This window comes from Zosterops lateralis (assembly GCF_965231275.1).
Source record: "Zosterops lateralis genome assembly, chromosome: Z".
In the NCBI taxonomy this organism is placed as follows: Eukaryota; Metazoa; Chordata; class Aves; order Passeriformes; family Zosteropidae; genus Zosterops; species Zosterops lateralis.
In genome coordinates this window covers 72,240,928-72,265,091 of record NC_139800.1, presented here as the reverse complement: position 1 = coordinate 72,265,091, position 24,164 = coordinate 72,240,928, and the positions used below count along the sequence as shown (strand labels likewise).

Here is a 24,164-nt window from a genome sequence, read left to right as displayed (position 1 = left end):
TGCCCTTTAGTTCCTTTCATAAGAACTACATGACACTGGCAGTATTGGCTTCCAGGGTCAGTAAGGGCTGTCCCAATCCCTCTGACAACATGCTTCAACATTGAAAATCTTTTTTCACGGAATCAAAGGATCACAGAATATTTTGCATTGGAAGGGACTTTTAAAGGCATCTAGTCCAACTCACGTGCAATAACCAGGGACATTTTTGACTAGATCGGCACCTCATCCAACCTGATCTTGAAGGTTTCCAAGGATGGGGCATCTACCACCTCTCTTGGCAACCCACTTCAGTGTTTCACCAGCCTCATCATAATTTTTTTCCTAATATTATCTGATTCGACCCTTCTTCAGCTTAAAACCTTTAGCCCCCTTTAGGTACTGGAAGGCGCTATGAGGTCTCCCAGGAGCCTTTGGCCCCAGTTCTCTCAGCCTATCTCCATAGGAGAGGTGTTCCAGCCCTTTAATCATTTTTGTGACTCATTCCAACAGGTCCATGTCTTTCCTGCACTGGGGACCTCACAGGTGCATGTAGGGGCAGAGAGGCAGAATCCCCTCTCCCTTGCTGCCCACATTGTGAGATGAGCTCAGGACATGTTTGGCTCTCTGGGCTGCCAGAGAACATGGCTGGATGTTGTGGTTTGAAAGCAAAACGAGTGAGAGGCTCCAAGTCAGAGATATAATTTAATAAGAAAAAAGGTAAAAAGGTAAAAATAAAATAAAATAAATGCAATAACACAAAGGACCGCTGACAGAGTCAGAATACAACCTGAGCAGGATGGTGGGAGCAGTCCAGGTGAGGTGCTCTTCCTGAAGCAGTGATCCTGTAGAAAGGTCTGGGAGCTCTGGTCCTCTGGGAATCCAGTGGATAAGTGCCACTTGCACTGTCCCACATACCAGCTTATATCCAGGTGAGAATGCTTGGCTCCTCCCCCTGGGCAGAGCATCTCACAATGGGATGATGAGTTGTGAAGTGGGTCCTTGATGGCCCATTAACAGAGATAACTCCTGGAGGGAGTTACCTGTGACTCATGGGCCAGGCGTTGATGGAGCATAAACGGAAGACAGCCCAAAGGCAGAGGCCTGGGAAAACACTGCCCCACCTGGTTTCAACAGTTCATGAAGATGGTGATAGAATAAATACTTTGTGTACATCCTACACTGCAACCCAGGACACTGGGTCATGTCCAGCCTCTCGCCCACCAGCAATAATCGACACCAGGGGTTGTGCAACCCAGCTGCAGGTGGCTGTGCATAAACTATTTATCACACTAGATTGCAGTAGTTTTTATTTGGGATGCCATTTTGATCACCACATTCTACTTTCTGACTGTAGATAAAGCCCACTTGCAGATCAGTGTTCTTGCCTGGGAATATTAATATATTTCTCTGTCAGCCTTCATATTACTATCTATTCCTTGCTGAACAATTTCACACATTTCACAAAAGGCTTTTGATTGCTTAACAGAGCAGTTTTATCAGAACAAATGCAAATTACTATTTACAACACATTTCTGATTCTCATCTTTGCGTCAAATGGTGTTTCTCTGTTGCTACTCATTTTAAGACTCCACTTCAACCTTAGAAATGAGGATTCACCTTATAAATTAAGAGTATTCACTCTGAGTAAATCTTGCATTCACTGTCTTGACTGTTGGAAGATGTTCGATTTCAGCACTCCCCTTATGCTGAGCAGATTCAGATTCCTACAGAAGACAGATGTTTGGAATTCTTTAACACTGTGTCTTGCCTAACAATACACTGAAGAATCACATTTCAGATGATGGTACTGCTTGTGTGACATCCTCCCATCTCCACTTCTTTCCAATAAGATGAAATGGAAAAAGAAACAGAAGAGGAAGCAAATAACATTTATTGTCTAAAGAAAGTTCAGTTCTGTTCCTGAAGCAACTTTTACGGTATTCTTTTTACAGAAGCTGGGTGTATTTAGTAGAAATAACTCAGAACAGCAATCGGTTTAATCAGGAATTGAGCTGATAAAGCAATTTCTGAATGACTTAGCTTATATTGGCACAAAGCAGCTTCTTCTAATTTTACCAGGTTAATGACAAAATTAGATGCAGCCAACTAGTTCATGTGTGCAGCTGTGCTGAATCTGACACACTTTATGAGAACAGTTATAAGAAATGGTTAAAAAAATTTTCCACAGAAAAGTTTACCAGAGAACTATCAGCATGAAAGCTGGTAATTGTTTATTTAAGGCATCCTGGACACACTGTATTAATGTCTCCTACAGAATTCAGGTTAAACCCTGAGCAACTGGTTATCTTTTTCTGTGTCACAAAATGTAGTTCTTGGAATATTTGCATGTAGCTATTCAGCATGGAGCCCTTTTGAGCACCCATCCTTCAGCAGCATGTGATACCTTTAAACACAAAGTTTTGCCTTAATAGTGCTTAAACCAGAATTTCTGTCAGTATAACTTGTGCTCTGTCTGACAACAATATCCTTTCTTTTTGGGTTGTGTATTACTTTTAATGTGTTCAGACACAAAAATATTTAATTTTTTAATATATATTACTGTAACTCTGAAAATTAATACAAACCAATATATTTTTTCCCCTCTAATTGTAAACTTGTTAAAGACTAAGTCTAAGCATATTTTCACATTGAGTTGGGCTAGGAATAGCCAGTTTTCAGGCAGAATTTCACAGATGTGCAACATGATTCCATGCCACAATCCCATTCTGTATGGTTCATGTGATCTAGAATACACAATTACACCTATTAAGAAAAACATCCAGAACTTTAAAAAACCCTGGACAGGCAGCATGTGCTGGTGTTGCTTGATAACTTGCTGATTGTTAACTAGTTAATTGACAGCTTCAAGTTAATCCATGACATTAAAGTACAAAAAAATGAGACACCAAGTGAGTACTTCAAGCTTTTCCATTTGTAACTGAACACTAAGTTTCAGTGTAATATGTAAGGAATATGACTGTCAGTTTGTCCAAAGAGTATGGAGTGTTTTGTTTTAATTCTTCAGTGTTAAGGAAAATAGTAATTTTTGCTTCTAAGGTACAGCACATTTGCAATGAAGTTGGATTTCAAACTGAGTTCAATGCTTTTGGTCATCACCATGGAAATGTGACTACTCAGGCATAAGAAATTTCTTTGGTACTTTTATTTTTCTTTTCTCTAAGCACAGCATTGGTGACAGCTTTTCTAAATTTAGAGATGTACCTGGAACTAGAACTTTGTCTTTTCAAATCAGATCTCCTCCACATTCTCTCTGCCAACCCTGCACAAAGATTAACCTAACCCCTCTTTGCTGAACAATACTCTTCAAAGCAGTACTCTCTGAAGAAAATAGTCTAATTTTATAAAAATCATTTATTCTAAAAATTGGCACATCAATGAAAAGATTTCTCTGAAAAGATTCTATTCTTATGTATTGTAACATCTCTAAAATGCTGAAGTTCTCAGTTATGAAGTGTCTGCCACTTGGAATGGCTTTATATCTTGAGCAAAAAAAAAAGACACAACAAACAGAAAGTAGCAAGATTTCAGCAAATGCTAATAAAAACTTCTGACATTAAAGAGTGGTTTAGGTTGGAAGAGACCTTTAAAATCATCAAGTCAACCATTAACCCAGCATGTCTAAGGCCAACGCTAAACCATATCCCCATGTGTAATTGATGTGGCAAAAAACACCTACATCTCAAATGCTTGCAAATAAAGAGTCCAAGTAAGCCAACAACAAAAATATTGATATCTTTCTACTTGCTAACTGTAAAGATTTTATAAAGTGCCACATAATGTAGTGTCATTATAAAACATTGAAAAATATTTAAAAATATTTAAGAAGTGAATAAAATCTAGACCAATGCAATGTGAATTACAACAATAATTCAGTTACTTTTCTAGTTAAAGGCATTAATTGGTACATTTTTATGGTTTTACACAGTGCAATGTGATTAGGCCTTACTTAATAAGTTCCTTATTTGGGACGCACTACAGTGAACACCTGACATTACAGATCAGTGTTATCAAAATGAAACATAAAAACTGAGGATAGGAAAATGTGAAACAAGTGATACAGTAAGAAAAAAAATATGGTTGTCACATTTTTTAAACAATCTTTTTAACATATAAGCATTTGAATTTATCATAAATACAAAAATTAGTAAACTTTTAACCACTATAAAAATTTGTAGTTTTAACTCAAAAATCCAACATGTGCATTTACATACAGCTTACATAACACATTCCAAAAAGGCAAACCACCCAGCCCTGTTCTCATTTCCTTAGAGAAACTTCTCCGCCAGCCTAACCTGGAAGACAAACATCTTCATGACCACCACAAGGATTTTAAGTCAGTTATTCTGTTTTCTTTGCTTGTTTTTTCTTAACACCCTCATAGTGCTGCTCAGAAGGCTGGTCACAGACTGAAGAGCCGTTGGAAGATGTGGCACCTTCACCCTTCACTTTGGAAGGTGTCTTTCGTGAGCCAAAAAACATCTGGCCCATTGCGGCCTCAAAGGGAGCAAGTGGAGAAGTTGTACATCTTGTCAACATCATTTTTACCTACGAAGAACAAGGATCAAGTTACAATTAAGGTTGTGATGGCTTCACAGGTAAACAAGTTCAAAGCTGAAGGAGTGTATGGCATTTTTAACTCCCTACACAAGGATGAGGCTGTGCCACCACTAACAGAAGTCTGTTCATTTTAGCTGAAATTGGTCAAAGAATGCTTTTCTTTCTGACCAACATTCTTCACACAGCTATTAAGGGGGATGTACAGAGAGGCCAGAGAGGGATTCTTCATCTATAGATGTAGGAACTATAGCAACAGGACAAGGGGGAATGTGTACAAAGAGAAAAAAAGAGGAAATTTAAGCTGGATTCTAGGAAGAAATTCCTTATTGTGGGGGTGGTGAGATACAGGTTGCTCTGAGATGTTGTTGATATCCCAACCTTGGTAATGTTTAACACCAGGTTGGATAAATCCTTGAGAAACCTGGCCTAGTAAAAGATGTGTCTGCCCATGGTAGGGAGATAGAATTGCATGATCTTTTAGGTCCTTTCCAGCCCTTAACAATGTATGAATCTATGATTCCATGAGCTACACACTCTCCATAGGATTAATCATCCTGAGAATAAATCACATTTAATACTATACAACTAAGGTGAAGAGCAACTTTTATGTGTAAGTTTTGTGCCTTGTTCAAACTGAAAAACTATAAACAGAGTGGCTTCCTTCTGCTTAAATTGGAAGAATAGAATGTGTAAGGACCTGAATGTACAGGTGCATAACCAGACTTTAATTAGAATTCCAGACAGCCATAATCATTCCATAAATTTCAGAGATTTAGGTGGGCACTCATAAGGACACATAACTTGGAATCAGGATTGAAAAACCTGTTTTTCATATCCAGGTACAGGACAAGTTTATATTGCAATAGTTTCTACAGCCTTCAGAAACAGGACAAGTTTCTAAGAGGCATTATTAAAGGACTATGCCAGTCACACTGTTGCTTTATTAATTTATTGGTTGGGTGGGTGGTCGAGTTCCTGACTGTCAGTGCAACTGTCAGTGCAAGGATTTAGTTACTCCAGTGCAGCCAGACAGCCAACTTCTGTGGACACCTGCAATTTCTCACTTCCAGAATAACATTCCTTTCCTTCTCCATTCCCAGAATCCACGGTTCAACAATGCCTTTATCAGTTCAGATGGAAAATCAAGGAGATAAGCTCCAAGTCTTGGCTCTCTAAAGTAATTTCTGCAGAATTAAAGTTGTCAGCTCCTTCACAGAAAGGAGACTGGCAACCACACTCCCACACTTTCTCTGGTCTGTTCAACACCAGCTTTGAAGCTCTTAAAATTGCCAATATCTGCTAACTGAGATTATGTTTTCTTATAAAAGAGCAATCCAGAAGAAAGGTATCATCCTGGAAATGAACAAGACTGGAGGGACTGAAGACTTCGATGGAGAAGTAGTGTCCATTTTATTACAACATAGTTACATCTACTTCAAAGTAGTTTTGGTATGCTTTCCCTTCCCACCCAAACACTTATTTTGTGAGCACTTTAAATCAAAGGAGAATCCAGCTAGCTTGTTTTACAAATCCAGGGGCGACTGCACAAGTACACACAAAAGACAGAGTACAGGAGTGTTTCTACAAGAATGAGCTTTTTTTGACATTACAGACATACAAGCCTGGAATATCAAAGACTGAGTGCCAAAATTCCTGGGTTTTTTTCTTCTCCTCCCCATCCCTCATATACATTGAACAGAATCAGTAAGAGAACAGGTCTTCCATTCTGCTCATCTATAGAACACTAAACACACGACTTCAGCAGCAGCTAGCCTTCCAATCCAGAAGCATGAATTTTAACAATGAAATAAAATATTTTATGTTATTTGGTCACTAGCAACACTTTCAAATTCTTACCTTGAAGACAACAAGAAAGATGGTGTATAAAAATACAAGGTTGTGTCTTGCTATTGGCAAGTAGTGCCTGTGTTGCAGGGTGAAAAGAACTGCTCCTATCAAAGTTACCTTCACAGGGCTGGAAATCAAACAAAGAATGTTATTTTCTCTTCTCTGCTCTACAGTGGAAGCTGCCTGAAAAACAATAAATTTTCTTAGTATGCAAAATAATTATTTCTGAATAGAACTAATGAAAACTTGTGGTAACAGTGGTAAGATCCAAAACCCAGCTATAACTAAATTACGATTTTCACCTTATATACTATAACCATGCTTTGTGTCCATAAATCATCAAGTCCAGCACTACTTTGCATACCTAGCAAACTCCTATTTGACAAATACTCTTCAAATCAATGCTTCTATTCAGACTTTATATGTCAGCTTGATTCTCTTCTTCCTCTCCCAATATATCTTATTGAAGAGTTAAATTACAGAGCTCACACTGCTTGGACTAGACATAAAAACAGGTTCCTATACTATATATTAGTTACTCTAAGGAGTTGCTTAAGGTGTTGAAGATTAACATAGTCCAAGTTTTGGTGCACTGTAACACTCCAGCAGATCTGGGGCTGAATCAGCTTAGACCTGACTGGAACCAGGCCTGTGGTACCAGGTTTTGTCCACACAGCTGTGCTGACCTGAGACATGCAAAGATTTCCAATCTATTTCCAGTTTACAGCAACCTGTTGTGGTACTAAATCTCTTCCTAGGTATGCAGTCAGAAAGCAAGAGATCTCTGGTCAGTTATCCAGAATTCTGTGCATTTCTTAATCTGCATGTGACATGTACAGGTGACATTCCTGTTATCACAGAGCATCTATTGTACATCTGTTCTTCACTGTCTTTTCAGTAACTGAAAAACTGCATTAACTTTCTGCTCAAGAAGCCCAAAAAACAGCCCTGTGCATACAGGCATCTCATCCACTTGCAGGATGCTTGATGTGTTTAACTCTGTAACTTAGTTCAATTTAACGCTCTTAAGACTTATACATAAACAAAACTTTTTAAATCTTTTTTGAGTTACTTTGAGCCATACCCACCGTGGAAAAGGAGAATATGTGCAAGTGATGCTAATCAGTAAGCATTGCTCTCGTATTGTACCTGTAAAGACAGTTTTATTTGTGTCTACAGTGCTATTTTTGACAGTCACCTTTTCTTCTGGAAGTTTACTTTCAAGACTGCCATTTAGGCATTGACAAGAGAAAAAGAAATTCTAAATACTTTGAATTTCAGAAAAAGCCTACAACTAACGCAAACCACGTGAAGTTATAATATTGCCAAAGAGAAGGCTACAAATGTCTCTCCTGTTATTCTGTATCTAGGAGTGACTGCTGAAAAGCAAGACTGCTTTTTAAAAAAAAAAATTATTATTTTTAAAGACCTGACTGTAACCTGGGAAAGATCAAAAGAATTTTAGGAAATTATCACAGTGACCTCATCCTGACTTACAATAATAGCTTGTGGCTTTCCAGCCTGTTTCAATTCTCATTTTATAGAGAAAACCAGGAGGCATGTAATATTCCTCATTCTTTGCTTCTGCAAGAGAAGTAACTTTTCCCATCTTGCAGGTCATTTCTGCTATACTAAATAACCAATTTGTACCTTCTCAAATAATTGATGTCTTTGGAGGAAAATAGCACTGGCAGCAAAAGTAAGAGTGACAGTGTTCAAAGGAAGCCATCTTAGTGATGCTCAGAACATACACCAAAATTCACTTGTGTATTTCTAGTACCACTGTACTTTCACTTTGGATAGAAGACCATGTCCATGTAAGACAAATTGAGCCAATACAGCTTTCTAGCAACTCCCCACTAGGTCTTTACTACTTTCTGAAAAGTTTTGTTGACTTTTCTTCCCATTTGCGGCTCTTAGGTTGTGACCATAAAATGATTAAACATCTTCTAAAAGTCCCAAGGACTATTGTTCCATCTTTCAAAGGATACACACCAGAATAGAGTACAAATATGTCCTAATGTTTTTTGGGTTTGTTTTTTTTTTTTTTTTTGGCCTCAGACACTGAAAGTAAATGTCAACACAAGGATTTAGCAAAACAACAGCTAACTTGTTGCAGTTTAAAAAAAACAACTTACTAGGACATCTGAAGGAGCTCATTGGTTTCAGGTTTCCACACTCCTCTCACCAGCTGCTCAAAGTTGGAAATTAGGCCACCACCAGCACCTGAAATTGCAGAGATTTATGGCAACTTTCCACTGACCGCTACTACTACTGTGCCACTGCTCCCAGAAAAACTCATTACACCAGGTGCTAAATGTGGCACCAAGGCCCAGATTTAAAAAGACTTAGTCCAATCTTTCATGCAAATAAGACTCAAAGGACAGCCCCAAAACCTCAGAGGTAGAGATATGCAGCAAGAACCTCAGGTCTGCCTGGATGTGGCAGCATCTGAACTGATGAAATCATCACATTCACATGGGTTGCTTCCCACAGCAGCACAGAATCAAGAGCTGCACAACTAGTTTCTGAAGTGACCCTCATGATGTGGCTGCAAATACAGTTGTCAGGAAGGTGGCTTCCAGAGTTCCAAATGCAGGCAAGCAAGAAGGGTCATCCCCATGTTTAAAACCAAGCAATGGTTCCAACCCAAAAACCTAAGATAACCAGTTCTCTTCTTCAGCCTCCTGCAAGGACACAGCTCTGAGGCAATAATGCTGTTGCAAAGTTCAGGAACAGCTACACAAAAGATTTACTTCTTTATTGTGATCAACTGTCCATCCCACAAGTTCTCGTAAGACCTTCTGAAGGGAGCTTCCCTCAAAGTCCTTTAATGTCACCCTTAATTCAGGCAGAAAATCTGCAGCACAGGCTTTTTCCTTGAGGGGACATCAGACTGCATCAGGACCATCGTGCCCAGCACAGCAGGAATGGTGCTACAGCTCTGCTGAGGGGCCAGACACTTAAACGCCACTCCAAAAAAACACTACCCTCAAAATAAGATGCTGTACACGTTACCTCTGGCCCAGCCCACAGCTACCAGGACAAGCCAGGCATCTTTGTAGACAATGTTTGCATGTGCAATGCCATCTGTGATCTTCCAAGTCCTTGTCACTTCTTTCATTCCTGCCACCAGAAGACGAAGAGGCAGAAAAGAAAAGCAGCGGCAGAATATGTCTTCTGGGCAGTAAAACACCAGATACCTGGAAACCATCAGAAAGAAAACATTAGCCACATCTTTGCTAAGGAATTATCTTTTCATAGTCTTTAAAGATATTTTTCAAATATGATTAGCAATGCCTGATATACTACTCAGAGACAACTCAGAGTTTCATGATACACATCTTGGAACAAATTTGAAAAGCTTCTGAGCACACCTGAGCTTTTGCACCAAAATCAAACACTATGCCTCATTGTCCAGGAGAAGAATCCATTAAAGTCCATGTGAAACAGCTTTACATTTTTCCAACTGTTCTATACCTTATATATGACATTTTTATAATTCAAGTTTTTAAAGTGGTATCTGATCAACTTTGTTTGGTTTGAGATTATTTTTTGAGTTATTTTTTGTTTAGTTCAGTGTAGGGGGTTGTTTTGTTCTAGTTTTTTGTTTGGGACTTTTTTTTAAGATAGGATTCCAACAGGGTGGTAAATTAAATGCTGACTCTGTGCTTCCAGACTGTAAGTACCTGGAATTATATAACTTCAGCAAGAATGCCTCCACTAGTTAGTGTCATGCTAGATGAAATGCATGGCTATTTTTAGACACATTTAACATCTTAGTACTCACCAATTCTAGCTTTCCCAGCTTGCCAATTACAAGCACATTTCTTTATTCAAAGGACTGAAAGAACACTACACAAAATATCTTTGATAAACTTGCTTTTAAAACCAAGTAAAGATGCCTAACAGTTAAATCCTAACTGACAGTAAATTTTAAAATATTATATTATGTAGTGTTTTATTGTATCTCTCCAATAATAAACAAAGACATTCCCCAAAACCCAGTCAAGATTAAGTATCTTGATCAAGTTATCTTAAGTAGATTATTTCAGCACAGGAGTGTAATAATTGCAGAAGAGCAGAGAAAGTATTTAAAAAGATTGATAGCTTTTTGTTAAAAAAAAAAAAATAGACACTGCCCTTTGCTCTAAGGCTTTTCATCTCAATGCTGCCTACCAAGAATTTCTGAGGCCTTTCCCTTTATCTCTTATTGTAAAGTCAGATGCCTCTGTATGCAACCAGGCTTCAGATGACATGAAGCCAAAGATGCAGAGAGAGGATGTATTTTAGAGGCTACTGCAAAAAGCCATTTAAAGCCCCTACTTGCCAGACACCTCAGACCAGAATTAATTTACATCTGCAGAATGTGGGTTTAGGACCCTGAAGCACTGGTGACAGGACTGAGGCTGGCACTGAAGGCCCACCACACATTCCTGCCTGCAGTCTCTGCTAACAGTAGATGCCGCTGTCCTACAGACTATTTGGAAGCATTTCTCAAGCTCAGCACAACTCCACTCATTTTCCAGTTCCAAGTGTGGCTTGGGGAATTTCATTCTGCATGATCTGAGACCAGGAATTAAGGTCATTACACTCAGGAAGAGGGAACTTTGTAAAGCTGGAAGCTTAAAGTGTTTCATAATGTTCACAGCCCCTCACTAAAACCTTGTTTAATTTGTGCACAGCAAATCACATTTGGCTACAGAGAGTTAAACAGAAATCCTGTTCTCTTCAAGTGTACTCCTAGCTTGTGTCACTTGATGAAACAAGTAATCAGTCTGCTCACATCAGCCTAAAAGAACCACAGACAGGTTCTGTAAGGTCTATTAATAATTCACTAATTAATACATATTATTAATTTCACCCATTTGTCTAAATTAAATATGTCATCTTCAATTGCAACACAAAGACCATAAAACTAATACATATACCCAGACAGATAGAAACATTTGGTTTCACTTTAATGAATTTGCAATTGTAAAACTTATGGGGCTAGTGGGACTAAAGGATTTTAGGCAGGCCAGACTATCCAAATATTGTGATTGAGCTTTCTAAATTCAAAACCCCACTGCTGCTCTTAATTTTTGTTAAGTTTGAAGTTTTCTTCAAAGATCACTTTCTGGAACAAATGAATTCCAGTGGAAAGCCACATTTATATGAAAGTAACTCCAGATTTTGTTTTTAATAGCAAAGAAGGCCAAATTGCCTCATACTTAATTCAATCATACAATTCAGCTTGCTACTGTCTTCCACCACAACACCCACCCATTTGGGAAGAAATGAAATACACAAAAAACAAAAAACAAAACAAAACAAAAAAAAAAAAAAAAAAAAAAAAAAAAAAACCAAAAAAAAAAAAAAAAAAAAAAAAAAAAAAAAAAAAAAAAACCCACACCACGTATGTGTCTGGTAGTAGGAAATGGAGGAAAGATGTGTCCTGGAATGCCAGTTACGGGAAAGTCCAAAATTTTTACATCAACCAGGTTCTGGTCTTCAAGATCTACTTTTGAAAAACTGTGTTTATACCATAGCTATGTTCAGCAAATCAGCAACTGAATTAACTCTATTAAAAAGTAATGTTTTCAGCTGTTTGACCAGAAATACTATAAAAATCTAAGGCAAGCCTAATCTAGCAACAGAGCATTTTGTTACACAACAGGCTTCAAGAGTTGCTCTCTATTCCCAGAGAACAGGATAAGAACAGCTGCTGTGACCCTCTGGATGAAGAGACAGCATCCAAATCCACAACACTTTTAAGTAAAAATTCTGATCTACATGGAACCTTGATGGAACTGTATCAGTTTACAGCATACAGCTTCCTTAGGGCTTAATATCACTCATCTTACTCAATTGTGGCTGCTTACCAGACTGAGGATGCCAGCAGGATATTTACGGTCTTTGCCAGAAATGCTACTGGAGGTTCACCAAGCATCAACGAGGACAAAACTGAACCCCCAAAGCAATAAAGCATTGCACTAAACCAGCAGGCCAATGGACTTCGGACCGACACTTCAACAACTCCTGTGGCAAAAAAAAAAAAAATACACACGAATAAACAGAAATGAAAACTGGAGAATAACATCATGTTTTAAAGGTCAGTATTTTTCAATTTAGTTCCTTCAGGTAATGAAAAGTTCTCCAGAGATCGGCAGGCTCTCACAAGAAAATTTTCCAGAAATACAAACCTCAGGGTATGGTGACTTTAACTTACACCTCCTAAACAGAAGTGAAAGGCTGACAAAGTGTTCTCTGAATGTCTATTGTGAATTAGTTTGTTATATCTGGGTAACAAGAAGAAAAAACTTTCAGAGCATGGCAGTAAGGTCTTGTTGTTAACAGCCTGACACAGGGACACACTTGCTTTCAATTTTGTATTAAAAATACCTAAGTGGCTTATCTAACAGGATTGCTAACATTTGGAGGGTTATTCTAGGAATTCCATTTCTGCTTTTGAGTGTTCCAAGAATTCAAGGTAACTGTTCTCCCTTCTTTCCTTGTAATACCCTGCTGTGATTGCTGGCCAAAATGAAAGCGGCATCCAAGATAATTATCAAATTGTTTTCACTTGCACTCTTGAAGAGAGGAAAAAAGGTTACCTTGAATTATAATAATAAATGTAAATTTCCCTCATTATTAAAAGGTTGGCAGTTTTGTTTATTTCGTTATCTTTAAAATGAACTATCCTTTTAAACTGCAAGTGAATTATGCTAAAAAGAATATTTAATATTAAAATATTATACTGGAGGTAATGGGAAGTATTAACCATTTTCAGAGGAAAACAACATTTTACCAAAGCTAGAAAAATCCTCAAGTAGTTGTTTTGACTATTTCCCTCCACTTTAAAAGTTGAATGTTGCCAAAGCTTCCCCTTTACACTGGTTCTGAGCTCTGGACGAGTTTAATTTTCCGTAGTCCAAAGGCTGAAGTTCACAAAAACACTATGGTCTGCCCCAAAATGAAACTTGCTATCTGTTCCCAATTCAGAGTAGAAGCTTTGGTTTATCTGGCATTTCTGTGGGAAAAGAAGCTTCTTAGCCAAGATGTGAGCCTCAATCACTATAAAAAGCATACAGCACTCTCAATATAGTTCATTAACTATATACACAAGACTTCCAGGTGTAGTGCTGGCATAGATATCAAGTATTGCAGCACTATCTAAATGCCCATGTAACAGCCAGTTTATAAAAATGAGCACTCCTAAGCATTACAGAATATCTGAATTTAAAATAGCACTTCTTTTATTTTTAACTATTTTGTAATCTGTTTTTCAAACTGCAGTACCTGGTGCTCTGAGTAAGACACTTGCAAAAATATTAATGGCTTGAGTTTACTATTTTTGGAGTAGGTTTAAAATTAGGTACTTGTTCTCTCTTCAAATCCATTCTCCTGCCTTCCAACAATCATCAGTTTCTCCACACTTCCCTTTCCCCACACCTAGCAGCAGGTGGTTTTCAATTCTGAGGGCACATCCAGATTGCCCTCTACCAGTAAGCTCCACCATGCAGGTAAATTTCTTCATTTTACAAGTAAAAGGTCAAGAAACTCGAAACTCTACTGCACTGCAAGATTTTTCTGTTGATCAGCGCTAGAAATGGCTCAAATGTCAGTTTTTAACAATTCATACCTGCTTTCTCACAAAGAATATACCCAATACTGAAGGCAATAAGTTAAAAAACATTGACACTAATCTAAAAATCATCTTAGAATTGCTACCTAAATTATGACTGGGGTGTAGCCTTTCAGAAGACAAATTCAGTTTTAAATAGGTCACATGTTTTTATACAAAGTGGTCATTTATATTTGTCCTGTGATGCATCCTCTAAAATTAATGAAGTGTCACACAACCATGCTATGGTAGATCTGCCAGGAGGCCACTAGCCCTGCAGACGTACACTTCAGAAAGTTAAGAAAAGGTTTCAAAATACAAGGACTTATTTTGAATACAGTTTTAAATATTTTTCAATATTTAAACAATGTAACATCAAAAAAAAACAACAAAAAAAAAAAAAAAAAAAAAAAAAAAAAAAAAAAAAAGTCCACCAAACCAAACAAAGAGAAAAACCAGAAAAAAACAAAACAAACAACACAAAACAAAACAAAACAAAAAAAAAGAAAAAAAAAAAAAAAAAACAAACTAAAACACCCAAACAAACAAACAAAAAACCTTTATCAACTAACTATTTCTGTCAATAGGATTATATTTGCTATAAACTTTTCAGCATGTTCCAAAGAGGCTATAATGCAGTCTACACACACACCTAGTGAGCAAAGCAGCAGGATTTGTACAAGTTTTTTTTTAGTACCCCATTCAACCATATACAATATCATTAGTTAAGATAAAGGATTTATAGAATCAGACTTAACAGAGCAAAACTTTGCTGAAGAAATTATTCCTCTTCAAATCACCTGAAACACATCATAGAAAAATGTCAGGAACAAACTGAATATGACACATCCTCAACCATCAACACCTTTTGCTGTCCCTCCATTAAAAAAAAAAAAAAAAATAAAATTGCCAGTTCTACAACTGGCTGGAGTTACATGCAAGCAACTCCTAAGCCATCCTAAAAGCAGTGATTAAGAACTCTTCTTTTAAAACATGCAGAAAGCAACAAGTTGGTTGTCACTGCTGTAGTTTGACAGCCACAAGTGAGCAAGAAAGGCTGGCTATGAGGATTGGAAAAGTCCCAGTCAGTGTGCACCCATCCATGATCCAAATGCCCACACGGAATCTGATTTTAAGCAGTGGGGGTGGGTTGGTATTTTAATGAGACAGTAATCTGGGATAAAATAAATGTGGCTGTAACTTGACCACATACTTCTTACATCACCAGGCACTCAAGGCTATCCTGTTATTTCTCTGTCAAATATAGCTACTGCTGTTAAGTTTCCAAAAAGAACAAAAAGCCTAGACAGAGTTAATCGACAATATTATATCCATACTGAGTGTTCACAATAACTGCTATTTCAGTTATGATTTATACTCAGTTCAAACCACTTGGGAAGTCAGAAACAGGAGAGCAGGCAGTCATCTGGATTACAGTTATTAATTCCAATTCTTAGAAAATAAGCAGGAGTTCTGAACTACCAGCTATTAAGCTGAGAAGAAGAGGAAAAAAAAAATAGGACCATGGATCTGACCAGACTTCTGACAGCAATTTTACTTTCTATAAGTGTTATCTCACTAAAACTATGTTGATGCAAAGCAAATAGTCCTCTCATCCTGGTCTTTAGGTGCGCCAGTTCCAGAGGAAAGTTTAAAGGTATTGCATGACAATGTCAGAAAGTCCCTTTCTAAATGGAACAGACACATTACACAGTGCCAGAGCCCCGCACCCATTACTAACATTACTAATTCTAGCAGATTAACAAAGTTTGGTGAAGACTGTAGAATACGTAAGCATTTCATACCAGGCTTCACAGTCTGCTAAGTGCATTTTCTCAGCAGAAGGTCAAAATTCACCTTGGAACATTTAGGGAGGGACCAAAGAACAAGCCCTCACTAAACAAACAGTGCAGAGCCCTAGAAATCTGAGGCGAGCAGCAGCTCCCAAATTTGTACTATAATCCCAAAAGCCAGCTCAGTTTCCTCTACAGTTATCACCTGGGATGCACAGTTACACAGCAAAGATGTCTAAACCCACACTACAAGTAGCTTAATTCTAGACATTGAAGCAAGGCCAGTGTCTACATTTGTGACAGAAAAAAAAAGCCACAACAAAACACAACAAAACCCGAAACAAATACAAAAAACTAACACAAAAAAAGCCCCAAAAAACCCAAAAAAATAAAAAATAAAAGAGAAAAAAAACAACAAAAACCAACAAAAAAACCCCCAAAACAATACAAAACAACAACAAAAAAAACACCCCCCCAAAAAAAACACACAAAAAACCTCAAAAAACAAAAAAACCCAAAAAACAAAAACAAACAAACAAACAAACAAAAAAAAAAAAAAAAAAAAAAAAAAAAAAAAAAAAAAAAAAAAAAAAACAGGCTTGAGGTTAAAGTGCAAAAGATTTTCTGGAAGAGAGCATACAGAGACTGAAGTGCCATGATGTGCTCCCTGTTAGTGGAAGTGGGAAGCTTTGCTAAATTCACTTTACAATCTATGGGGTGGCTTGTCAATAAACACTGAACAAGCCACGGGCACAGTTGCTACCCCTGAGAGTCCTGAGCTGTTTCCTGCAAGGCAGACTCACCCCAAGAGCCCCTGCAGACACAGGGGGAGTGCAGGATGCACAGCCCAGCACCTCTCCCCTCAGATCCCATCCTGGGCACAGAGACACCGGCCTGTGGTTACACACCTCCTCTGCACCCACAAACTTCACTCCGAGGGGCCTCACCCCTGAGATTCCTGACACTTTAACACCGAAATAAACAAATAAACAACTGAATAAAAAAATTAAAAGCTTCCCAGCACAACTCTGGGCTGATTTCGGCAGCCTGGGACGCCCTGGGGAGAGGAGAGGAGAGAGGCTGTGGGTGTCTGTGGCGGGCACTGAGGCACCGCTTGTAGGGACAGACGGGCTGATCCAGGCGGCAGAAATCCCATCTGCACGGCCACACGGGACCAGGGAAGGCGGCTCCCCTTGGAGCCCCATCCTCACCCTGCCGGGGCTGGGCATAGGGTCGGGATAACCGGGATAACACCGGGATTGGGATGGGGGAGAATGCCGTCCGCCCTGTCCCGTCTCGTCTCGCCCCCGCTCACCCCGCTGCTCCTTCAGCGCCAGGACGGAGGCGACATAATGCGCCAGGTCGAAGAAAGGGAACATGCGGAGGCGGGAAAAGCTGAGCGGGACCTGCCACAGCTCCATAGCCGAGCGCGGAGCTCCCGGACGACGGGGGAGGCGGGAGAGCGAGCGCGCAGCACGCGGTTTGGCCGCTGCCGGCCGCCGTCGGCGTGGGCGGGGCGGGGCGGGGCCTGAGGGGCCGGTCCCGCCCTCAGCCCCGGGCTCGCCGCTCCGGGTGCCTGTGAGCTTTTTGTCTGCCTTTTTTTGGTCAAAATGCTGATAGTCCCGCTCCGTGCACATGTTGAGATGGGTTGTGGCCTCCCTCAGAGCCTCCTCCTGTTTGTGCTGCTTCCTTGTGTCCTTGTGCGCCTCGTATCTAATTTACCCTGATAAATTGTTTTTTCTCCTTTTTTTTTTTTTTCTATCCTGTTGAATATTTCTGGAGCTCATCAAGAATATTTGGCATTACTAACGTGTACGGTCGGTTCCCCATGTGGTCTTTCCCAGGTTGATGCCTTCTGTTCATCAGTCACTGAGGGGTTTAATGTACACCAGATCCTGTCAGAGGGCAGCAGAAACGCTTTAATGCATCTTTACATCCATTTTGGTAGTGAAGCCATTGCTAACTTTGCCTCCTTAAAGATCTGTATCCAGTGTTGCACCAGTCCCACAGTATTTTCAGCAAAGCTAGTTTGCTCATGAGCTACGCAAGAGAAACATTTTCAAAAATCTGCTGACTCCAAGGTACACGACATTTGCTCTTTGTTTTTTCACCAGACTACCCAACTCGAGGGATCTGAAGGAAATTCATATAATCAGGATGGTTGGGGTTGGAGGGGACTTTAAAACTCATTTGTGTGTGGGGACACCTTCCACTATCCCAGGATTCCCAAAGCTCCATCCAGCCTGGCCTTGGACACTTCCACAGGAATGGGGCATCCACAGCTTCTCTGGGCAACCTGTGCCAGGGCCTCACCACCTTCACAAGGGACAATTCCTGCCTCATACCTAATCTGAATCTATTCTCTTTCACTATGAAGCCATTTCCCCTTGTCCTCTCACTACATACCCTTGTAAAAGTCTCTCCATCTTCCTGCAAGCTCCCTTCAGGCACCAGGGAGCTACAATTTTGTCACCTCCAAGCCAAGGTACACTAACTTGGCTCTGTTCTTGATGGAACACCATTAAGATTTGTTGTTCTCATCTTTTCTGCATATTAACCTTTTATTCCCCCCCTCTAGAGATGTGAATTTTCAGCTGGTTTTCCGTACTGAATTTTCCTTAAACCATTTCTGTCTTTTCCGTTCAGCTGCGGCGTGAAGACAATCTCTTTTTCTGTGACAAGAAAATGTGAAAAGAAAAGGTGGAAAGAACTCTTAAAGGTTGTAAGTTTTGCACACTGTATGGTGAGGTTAAGCAAAGCAGTCTGAAAGTGCACAACTTTCACAGGTGCTCTTGAACTTGTTCTTTGCCTACTGAGAACTAATTTCGGGAAATAACTGAAATTATAGAATCGTTCTGGAGAAAAGGTTTATACCACTCAACACAGCAAATACTTGAAATTTTCCCAGAATAATTTCATCTTGCTATGAATAGCCAGCTATTATTTTCATTGATTTGCCTTTTATCTGTGCCATATTCACAGAATAAGTTCCTATTCTCAATGTCTCTTCCTTTCTGTGCATCCAGTGACTCATTTGCTCCCTGAGAATTGACCCATGTGCATCCAGCTCATTTTTTTTTCCTGGCCCTTTCCATCTTCATTTCATTGATGTGAAGAGATCCTAATTTAGTGAAAGTCATCTCTTACTAGCCTTGTAATTAACAAACTTAGTTCTTACTTTCTGTCATGCTTGTGTGCAGACAGAAACCAGAGTTTGATTTCTAAAGCAAAACACCGACTTGCCCCAGTTTATAGATAATAAGACATAATACACTAGTAAGCTGCATGCTGTGGCAGAAATCAGTTCAGCATCGTTTTGTTTCCCTCCGAGCAGGGCTCCGTGTCCGTGCAGCCGCAGCCAGGGAGCCACTGACAGAATTTCTTTTTCACTCCTTGCAGTACTGGTTTGTCCCCACCGAGGGGCGCGCGTTTCATTGCTGGGCAGCGGAAACTACTCAAGCTGTCTCCTATGTCATCTTAGGAGAGGGAGAGAAATAGAAATGACCACAAGGAACCTAGAATGACACAAAAAAAGTTGGAATTTGGGCCGTAGCGTGTGCACTGCAGCCACCAATGTACCTGGAACTTGTGTAGATACACCCAAAGGTGCCAGCAGTGATACCTCTGCCGGTGCTGTTTTGCAGCAGAGCAGCAATACCTGCCTGAACTTTCAATTTTTACTCAGGTCCTCAAATACATAAAATAGTGCACCATCACTGCACCTGAAGTGTTGCTCTCCAAAGCAGAGTTGTGCTGGTTTGAGCTGAGGTAAAGCTCATTTTCTTTCCAGGGCTGGTGTGGGGGTGTGTTTTGGATTTGTGCTGAACTCAGGGGAGATGATACAGAGATGGTTTTGATTTTGCTGAGCAGGGATTGAACAGAGCCAAGACCTTTCCTGCTCCTCGTGCTGAGGAGACCCAGCCAGGACAGGTGATCCCAACTGAGCCCAGGGATGCTCCAGACCAGGTGACATCATGTATCAGGTAGGGGGAAAAGAAAGGGTGGACATTCTGAGTGATGGCATTTGTTCTCCCAAGTCACTGTAATGTGTGATGGACCCTGCTCTGCTGGGAATGACTGAACTGCTCAACTGTGAGAAGCAGGGAATTCATTCAGGAATTATTCCTCATTTTGCTTTGCTTATGTGAGCAGCTTTTGCTTCCACTATTAAAATGTTATTATCCCAACATGTGAACTTTTACCCTTCCAATTCTCACCCTAGTCCCACTGATGGGACAGTGACAGAGTGGCTGCATGGGGCCGGGCTGGTGGCTGGGGTTAAACAACACAGAAGTTGTTTCACCTGGTGTGATGATCTCATAGCAGTGGGGTAGGAAAGCATGTTAAACACAACAGTTAATCAAGAGGGATGTTTTGGTGAGTTTTCCACCTCCAGCTCCAGCAGGAAATAAGAGCAGCAGTTTCTCTAAGTTTGCTGGTAACTAGGAAGAGATTCCTGTGTGTTCACAGTGCTGTCTTAAAAGAGCAGAGAACAGAGTAAGCCACCAGAGAGAAATCAGACCACAGAACATAGTCTGTGTAAGAAAAGCAGAGTAACAAATAAGAAAACTTAAAATTTGGTAAATTTTCCCTCTGTCCTGGATATCTCAACAATAATTTAAAGACAGCAGCGGATAAAATACCTGAAATAATCCTGTTCATCCTTGAGCCAAGTATACAGATGCTGAGAGAACTGACAGTGTGAGCTGATAGTATTAGTGTGTAAGCTAGGTACAAGTGTCTGTGTGTGTGTGAAACAATTTTTTATGTTTTGCTGGTTTTAAACTGGAAGAACAGATGCCCCTTTCTTCATTTATTGGGAGCAGGCTAATAATGAGACCTGAGCAGCACAGTGTGTATATAAGAATTTTAAAGATTAAGGACTGCTGTGTTGCACGAGTGGAAAGCTTAATGTGAAATCAAAGCACAACCTGAACTGACTCTCTTGCCCAAGAAATACTATCCTGACCTTAAAAAAGCCCACAGTAAACACCTGCTGACTTGCTGAATGTGCACATTCTCCAGAGTACTTTTAAGCAGAATTGTGCTAATTCTGTTATTAAAAAAAATAAATCTGTGTATTTAGCATGGAAGTATAGCTGGTGAAGTTGCTGCTTAATGTGGGATATGTTTATTTAGTGTTTTATTTTGTAATGTTTGTTGGGATCCTACAGGCAATGCCCTGGAATTGAGAAATGGTACCTTAGGGGGAAATAAGGCAGAGAACTTCTTTAGTATATTTCATCAGTAGGCCTCAAAACTTTTACTCATCCCCCCCCCGCCCCCCCCAATCAAGAAATTAGAAATAATCTCTTTTTACGAATTATTATGTTAAGTGTTTTGATCTTATAAGAAGATCCCTCAAACTCAAGTATATGCATCCAGATCAAGTCAGGTGAAAATACTAATCTTTGTCACAGTATGGAAAGGGACATTTCCACTGTCTGCTCTCATCCTGTCATATTTGTGATTTGTAGCCATGTACCACACTGCTCTCCCAAACAAATTCTTTCTCTGCTCCACAATTTTGTGCTTGTTTCCCTGTTTTCCAACAGTCTTTTATCCTCATCAAGCTCCTTACTTGGATGTTCTAGTACATTTTCCTCTGTTTCCTCTCTCACCAGCATCATATATTCATTAATCCTGCATGTTTCTTTCAGTGTCACTCCCCACAGCTTGCCTCGTTTTCTTGCTTTTTCTGTGCCACCCTCAGCTTTTACTCATGGCCTGTCAGTCTCCTGTCTGTCTCTGAGAATCTGGCTATTCACTCCACTTTTGTCACCTTACTTGTCCATGCCTTCAATCAATACTCATCTATCCAGGCCCCACCTTAACATTTCTGCACCTTCCAGCTTCATTACTCTGGTTCCCTCCTTCTTTTCCAGTTTTCCTACAGAAGGTCAGGTACTGCCTTCTTTCAGATTTTCTAAAAAAAATTTGAGAAAATAAATCATAGGAAGTTCAGATGGCCAACTTCCTCCTAACACAACATTACTCTGGTTTCTTTTCCTTGCATGCTGGTTAGTGCCAATATAAATTGCAAAATGCAGATAAACTTTTTTTTAAACTGAGCAGTGGTGTTGTTTGACTTATATCCACCTCAGAGCCATCCTCCCTCATGCCAGATTAGATTCTCACAAGTATTTAAGGATTCATTTAATTTTTTTTTTTCTCTTACAACCTTTGAAGCAGCAGCACTGTTTTCATTCCTAGGTGAAGCCTAGGACTATAAGAGCTGTAGCCAATTCTGCTGCGTCTATCCAAGAGCTCCCTAGTGTCTACCCGTAGGTCATGGACACACAAAAATGTGTGGCAAAAATGTCTGCTTCAGGCCATGGATGTATAAAAAAAGAGTTTGTATGTCTATAAAATAAATACTCCAGTATTTTGTATCTTTATTGCAGTTGTAATCTCAGTCATGATTTCACACAGGGTTGAATTCAGGTTAACAACAGTTTGGATATTGGCTTTTAGGCCTCTCTTTAGCACATCTTGTTCTTTAACAGTATTCTTTTTGAAAGGAGCTGATTTATAGAGTGGACTTTAACTCTTATTTCCTTGTTTATCTCTCTACTGCATCATTAGGTGTACCACTTGCTGATTCATTGATGAGACTGAGACAAGATCCAACCCTGTGTTGTTCAAAGGATGCCTTTTCAAAGGATGCCTTCCCCCACATTGCATTCCCCTCAGCAATGGCATGCAGGAGTGCTGTACTGTCACTGTCCTGTCATGTCCCCTGGGTGAGCTTTTACTGATTGTGTTGACTTGTGGTTCAGCTCCAACCAACACTGAGCAGCCTCCCTGTCCTCTCTGTAGGTAGGTGGCTCTCAGGACTGGGTGCTCAATATCCACTTACTGTGCCTGTCATCACTGTAGGGAATGCAACAGCTATGGGCCTGCTTCATCCCAACTGCTCAGCATTTTCGTTTCCTGAAAAAACACCTCAATAATAGTCACTGCTAGCTAGTTTCAAGCTTGTGATCAAGCACAGCTGGAAATACATTCTTCAGGTATTCTTGTTACATATAAACATCATATGTTGCAATATTAGTTAGTTTCTAATGAGGCCAAAGCTCAGTGCATTAAACTCCCTGTATATATACAGCAAAATAAACATCCTTGCTTATTGTAATTCACTATCACTATTTTTAAAAAGCTAGGAAAAAGCAGTGGTCTGGGGCAGGTCATCACTCAGGTCAGGAGAAAGACAAGGGGACAGAACAAAACCTTTTTCTCAAGATTATGCTACTTACTCTGTTTATCTACTTTGTCAAATCCTTGCAAGTCTGGTCTCACCCAAGAGCTGCTGTAGAAGGGAAGAAAAGGATACAGGAAGACCTCAAACAGTACAAGTGACAGGCCTCAAACTACTCCCATGCAGTCAGTCCTGCTGCATTCACTGGATTTTCTGTGTTACATATATCAGTAGGGCAAAAGCCCAGGTCCTCAAAGTTGATTAGATATCAGTGGATTTTAAGTGTTCCAAGAGCTCCAGGCATCTAGCATTTTCAGAGAGCATAGGATCTGGGGTTGCTAATTATCTCAGATTTAAAGTTGTTTTTTAATCAGATCTATTCATGTGAAATGTTACACAGCTCATAAAAATACTGTTTGGTCTGGATTACATCTGATAAGCTTCCCTGTTTCTCGGGGAAAAGAGAGACAAGTAGGGCACATTTCCATGCCTACAGTTAATGTAGATGCTTCCATCAATATCTGACCATTTCAAAATACTTCTTATACTTGAATTTAATCTGGTAATCTTACATTTCTGATAATTTTATTCTGCTCCTTTGCTGAATTGCTCCATTTGCAGTGTTAATTAGAGCTGATTTTGTTAAATACTGACATATGCCTTGTAATGCACTACACATTCAGCAAATGAGATCTCAAATAAAGAAGAGCAATGCTAGCAAGATATTGCATGTTTTCTGCCCTATCAGGTAAAGTTCCTGTAATACCCTAATACAAATGCAACTGAACCCAAGACTGGACCTGAGATGACAGCTTAGTAATTTTTAGACAGGATAGTAATTTTTCCTCCTCCATTTGCTTTCATAAAATGGTGTCCAGAGATATTCTGCTTAGGGCTGCAGAACTGAACAAATAGTCTGTTCTGCATGAGAAAGAGGAGCTGTCCTATTTGAGGCGGAGCACAGAGCTACATTCCCATCCCTCTCCCATTTTCCCTTGCAATAGCAAAGGCTTTGGGGAGACACTTGACTGGGCATGGTCCCGGGGAAAGAACTCTAGGTGACATGGCTTGAGCAGGAGGCTTAGACCAGATGATCTCAGGAGGTCCCTGCCAATGCAAACAGTTTTGGGATTGCTTTAATCTTGAAAATATTTTTTTTTCC

General features: G+C 39.8%; 1 protein-coding gene and 1 long non-coding RNA gene across 2 annotated transcripts; one reads left to right on the top strand and one right to left on the bottom strand.

The window, feature by feature from the left end:
• Positions 1 to 1,854: 1,854 nt before the first annotated feature.
• On the bottom strand, positions 1,855 to 17,643 carry TMEM38B (transmembrane protein 38B). The gene is made up of 6 exons (XM_083883349.1): positions 17,120 to 17,643; positions 12,270 to 12,426; positions 9,424 to 9,608; positions 8,544 to 8,631; positions 6,415 to 6,532; positions 1,855 to 4,545 (listed from the first exon to the last, which is right to left on the bottom strand). Exons 1-6 carry the CDS (start codon positions 17,439 to 17,441, stop codon positions 4,339 to 4,341), a joined length of 1,077 nt encoding a protein of 358 aa, XP_083739475.1. The 5' UTR covers positions 17,442 to 17,643; the 3' UTR covers positions 1,855 to 4,338.
• Positions 12,455 to 22,657, top strand: LOC310922646. The gene is made up of 4 exons (XR_014592463.1): positions 12,455 to 12,499; positions 18,451 to 18,526; positions 19,595 to 19,787; positions 22,390 to 22,657. It is a non-coding gene; the product is annotated as an uncharacterized lncRNA (long non-coding RNA).
• Positions 22,658 to 24,164: the final 1,507 nt, after the last annotated feature.

Excerpts from the sequence above, each read along its gene's own strand:
- TMEM38B (XM_083883349.1), bottom strand. The coding sequence starts at position 17,441 with ATGTGCACGGAGCGGGACTATCAGCATTTTGACCAAAAAAAGGCAGAC. Across the intron at positions 12,427-17,119 it reads GGCGCTGAAGGAGCAGCGGG|GAGTTGTTGAAGTGTCGGTC; the intron begins GTGAGCGGGGGC and ends TTTTTGCCACAG. Across the intron at positions 6,533-8,543 it reads GAGCTCCTTCAGATGTCCTA|CCCTGTGAAGGTAACTTTGA; the intron begins GTAAGTTGTTTT and ends TTTGATTTCCAG.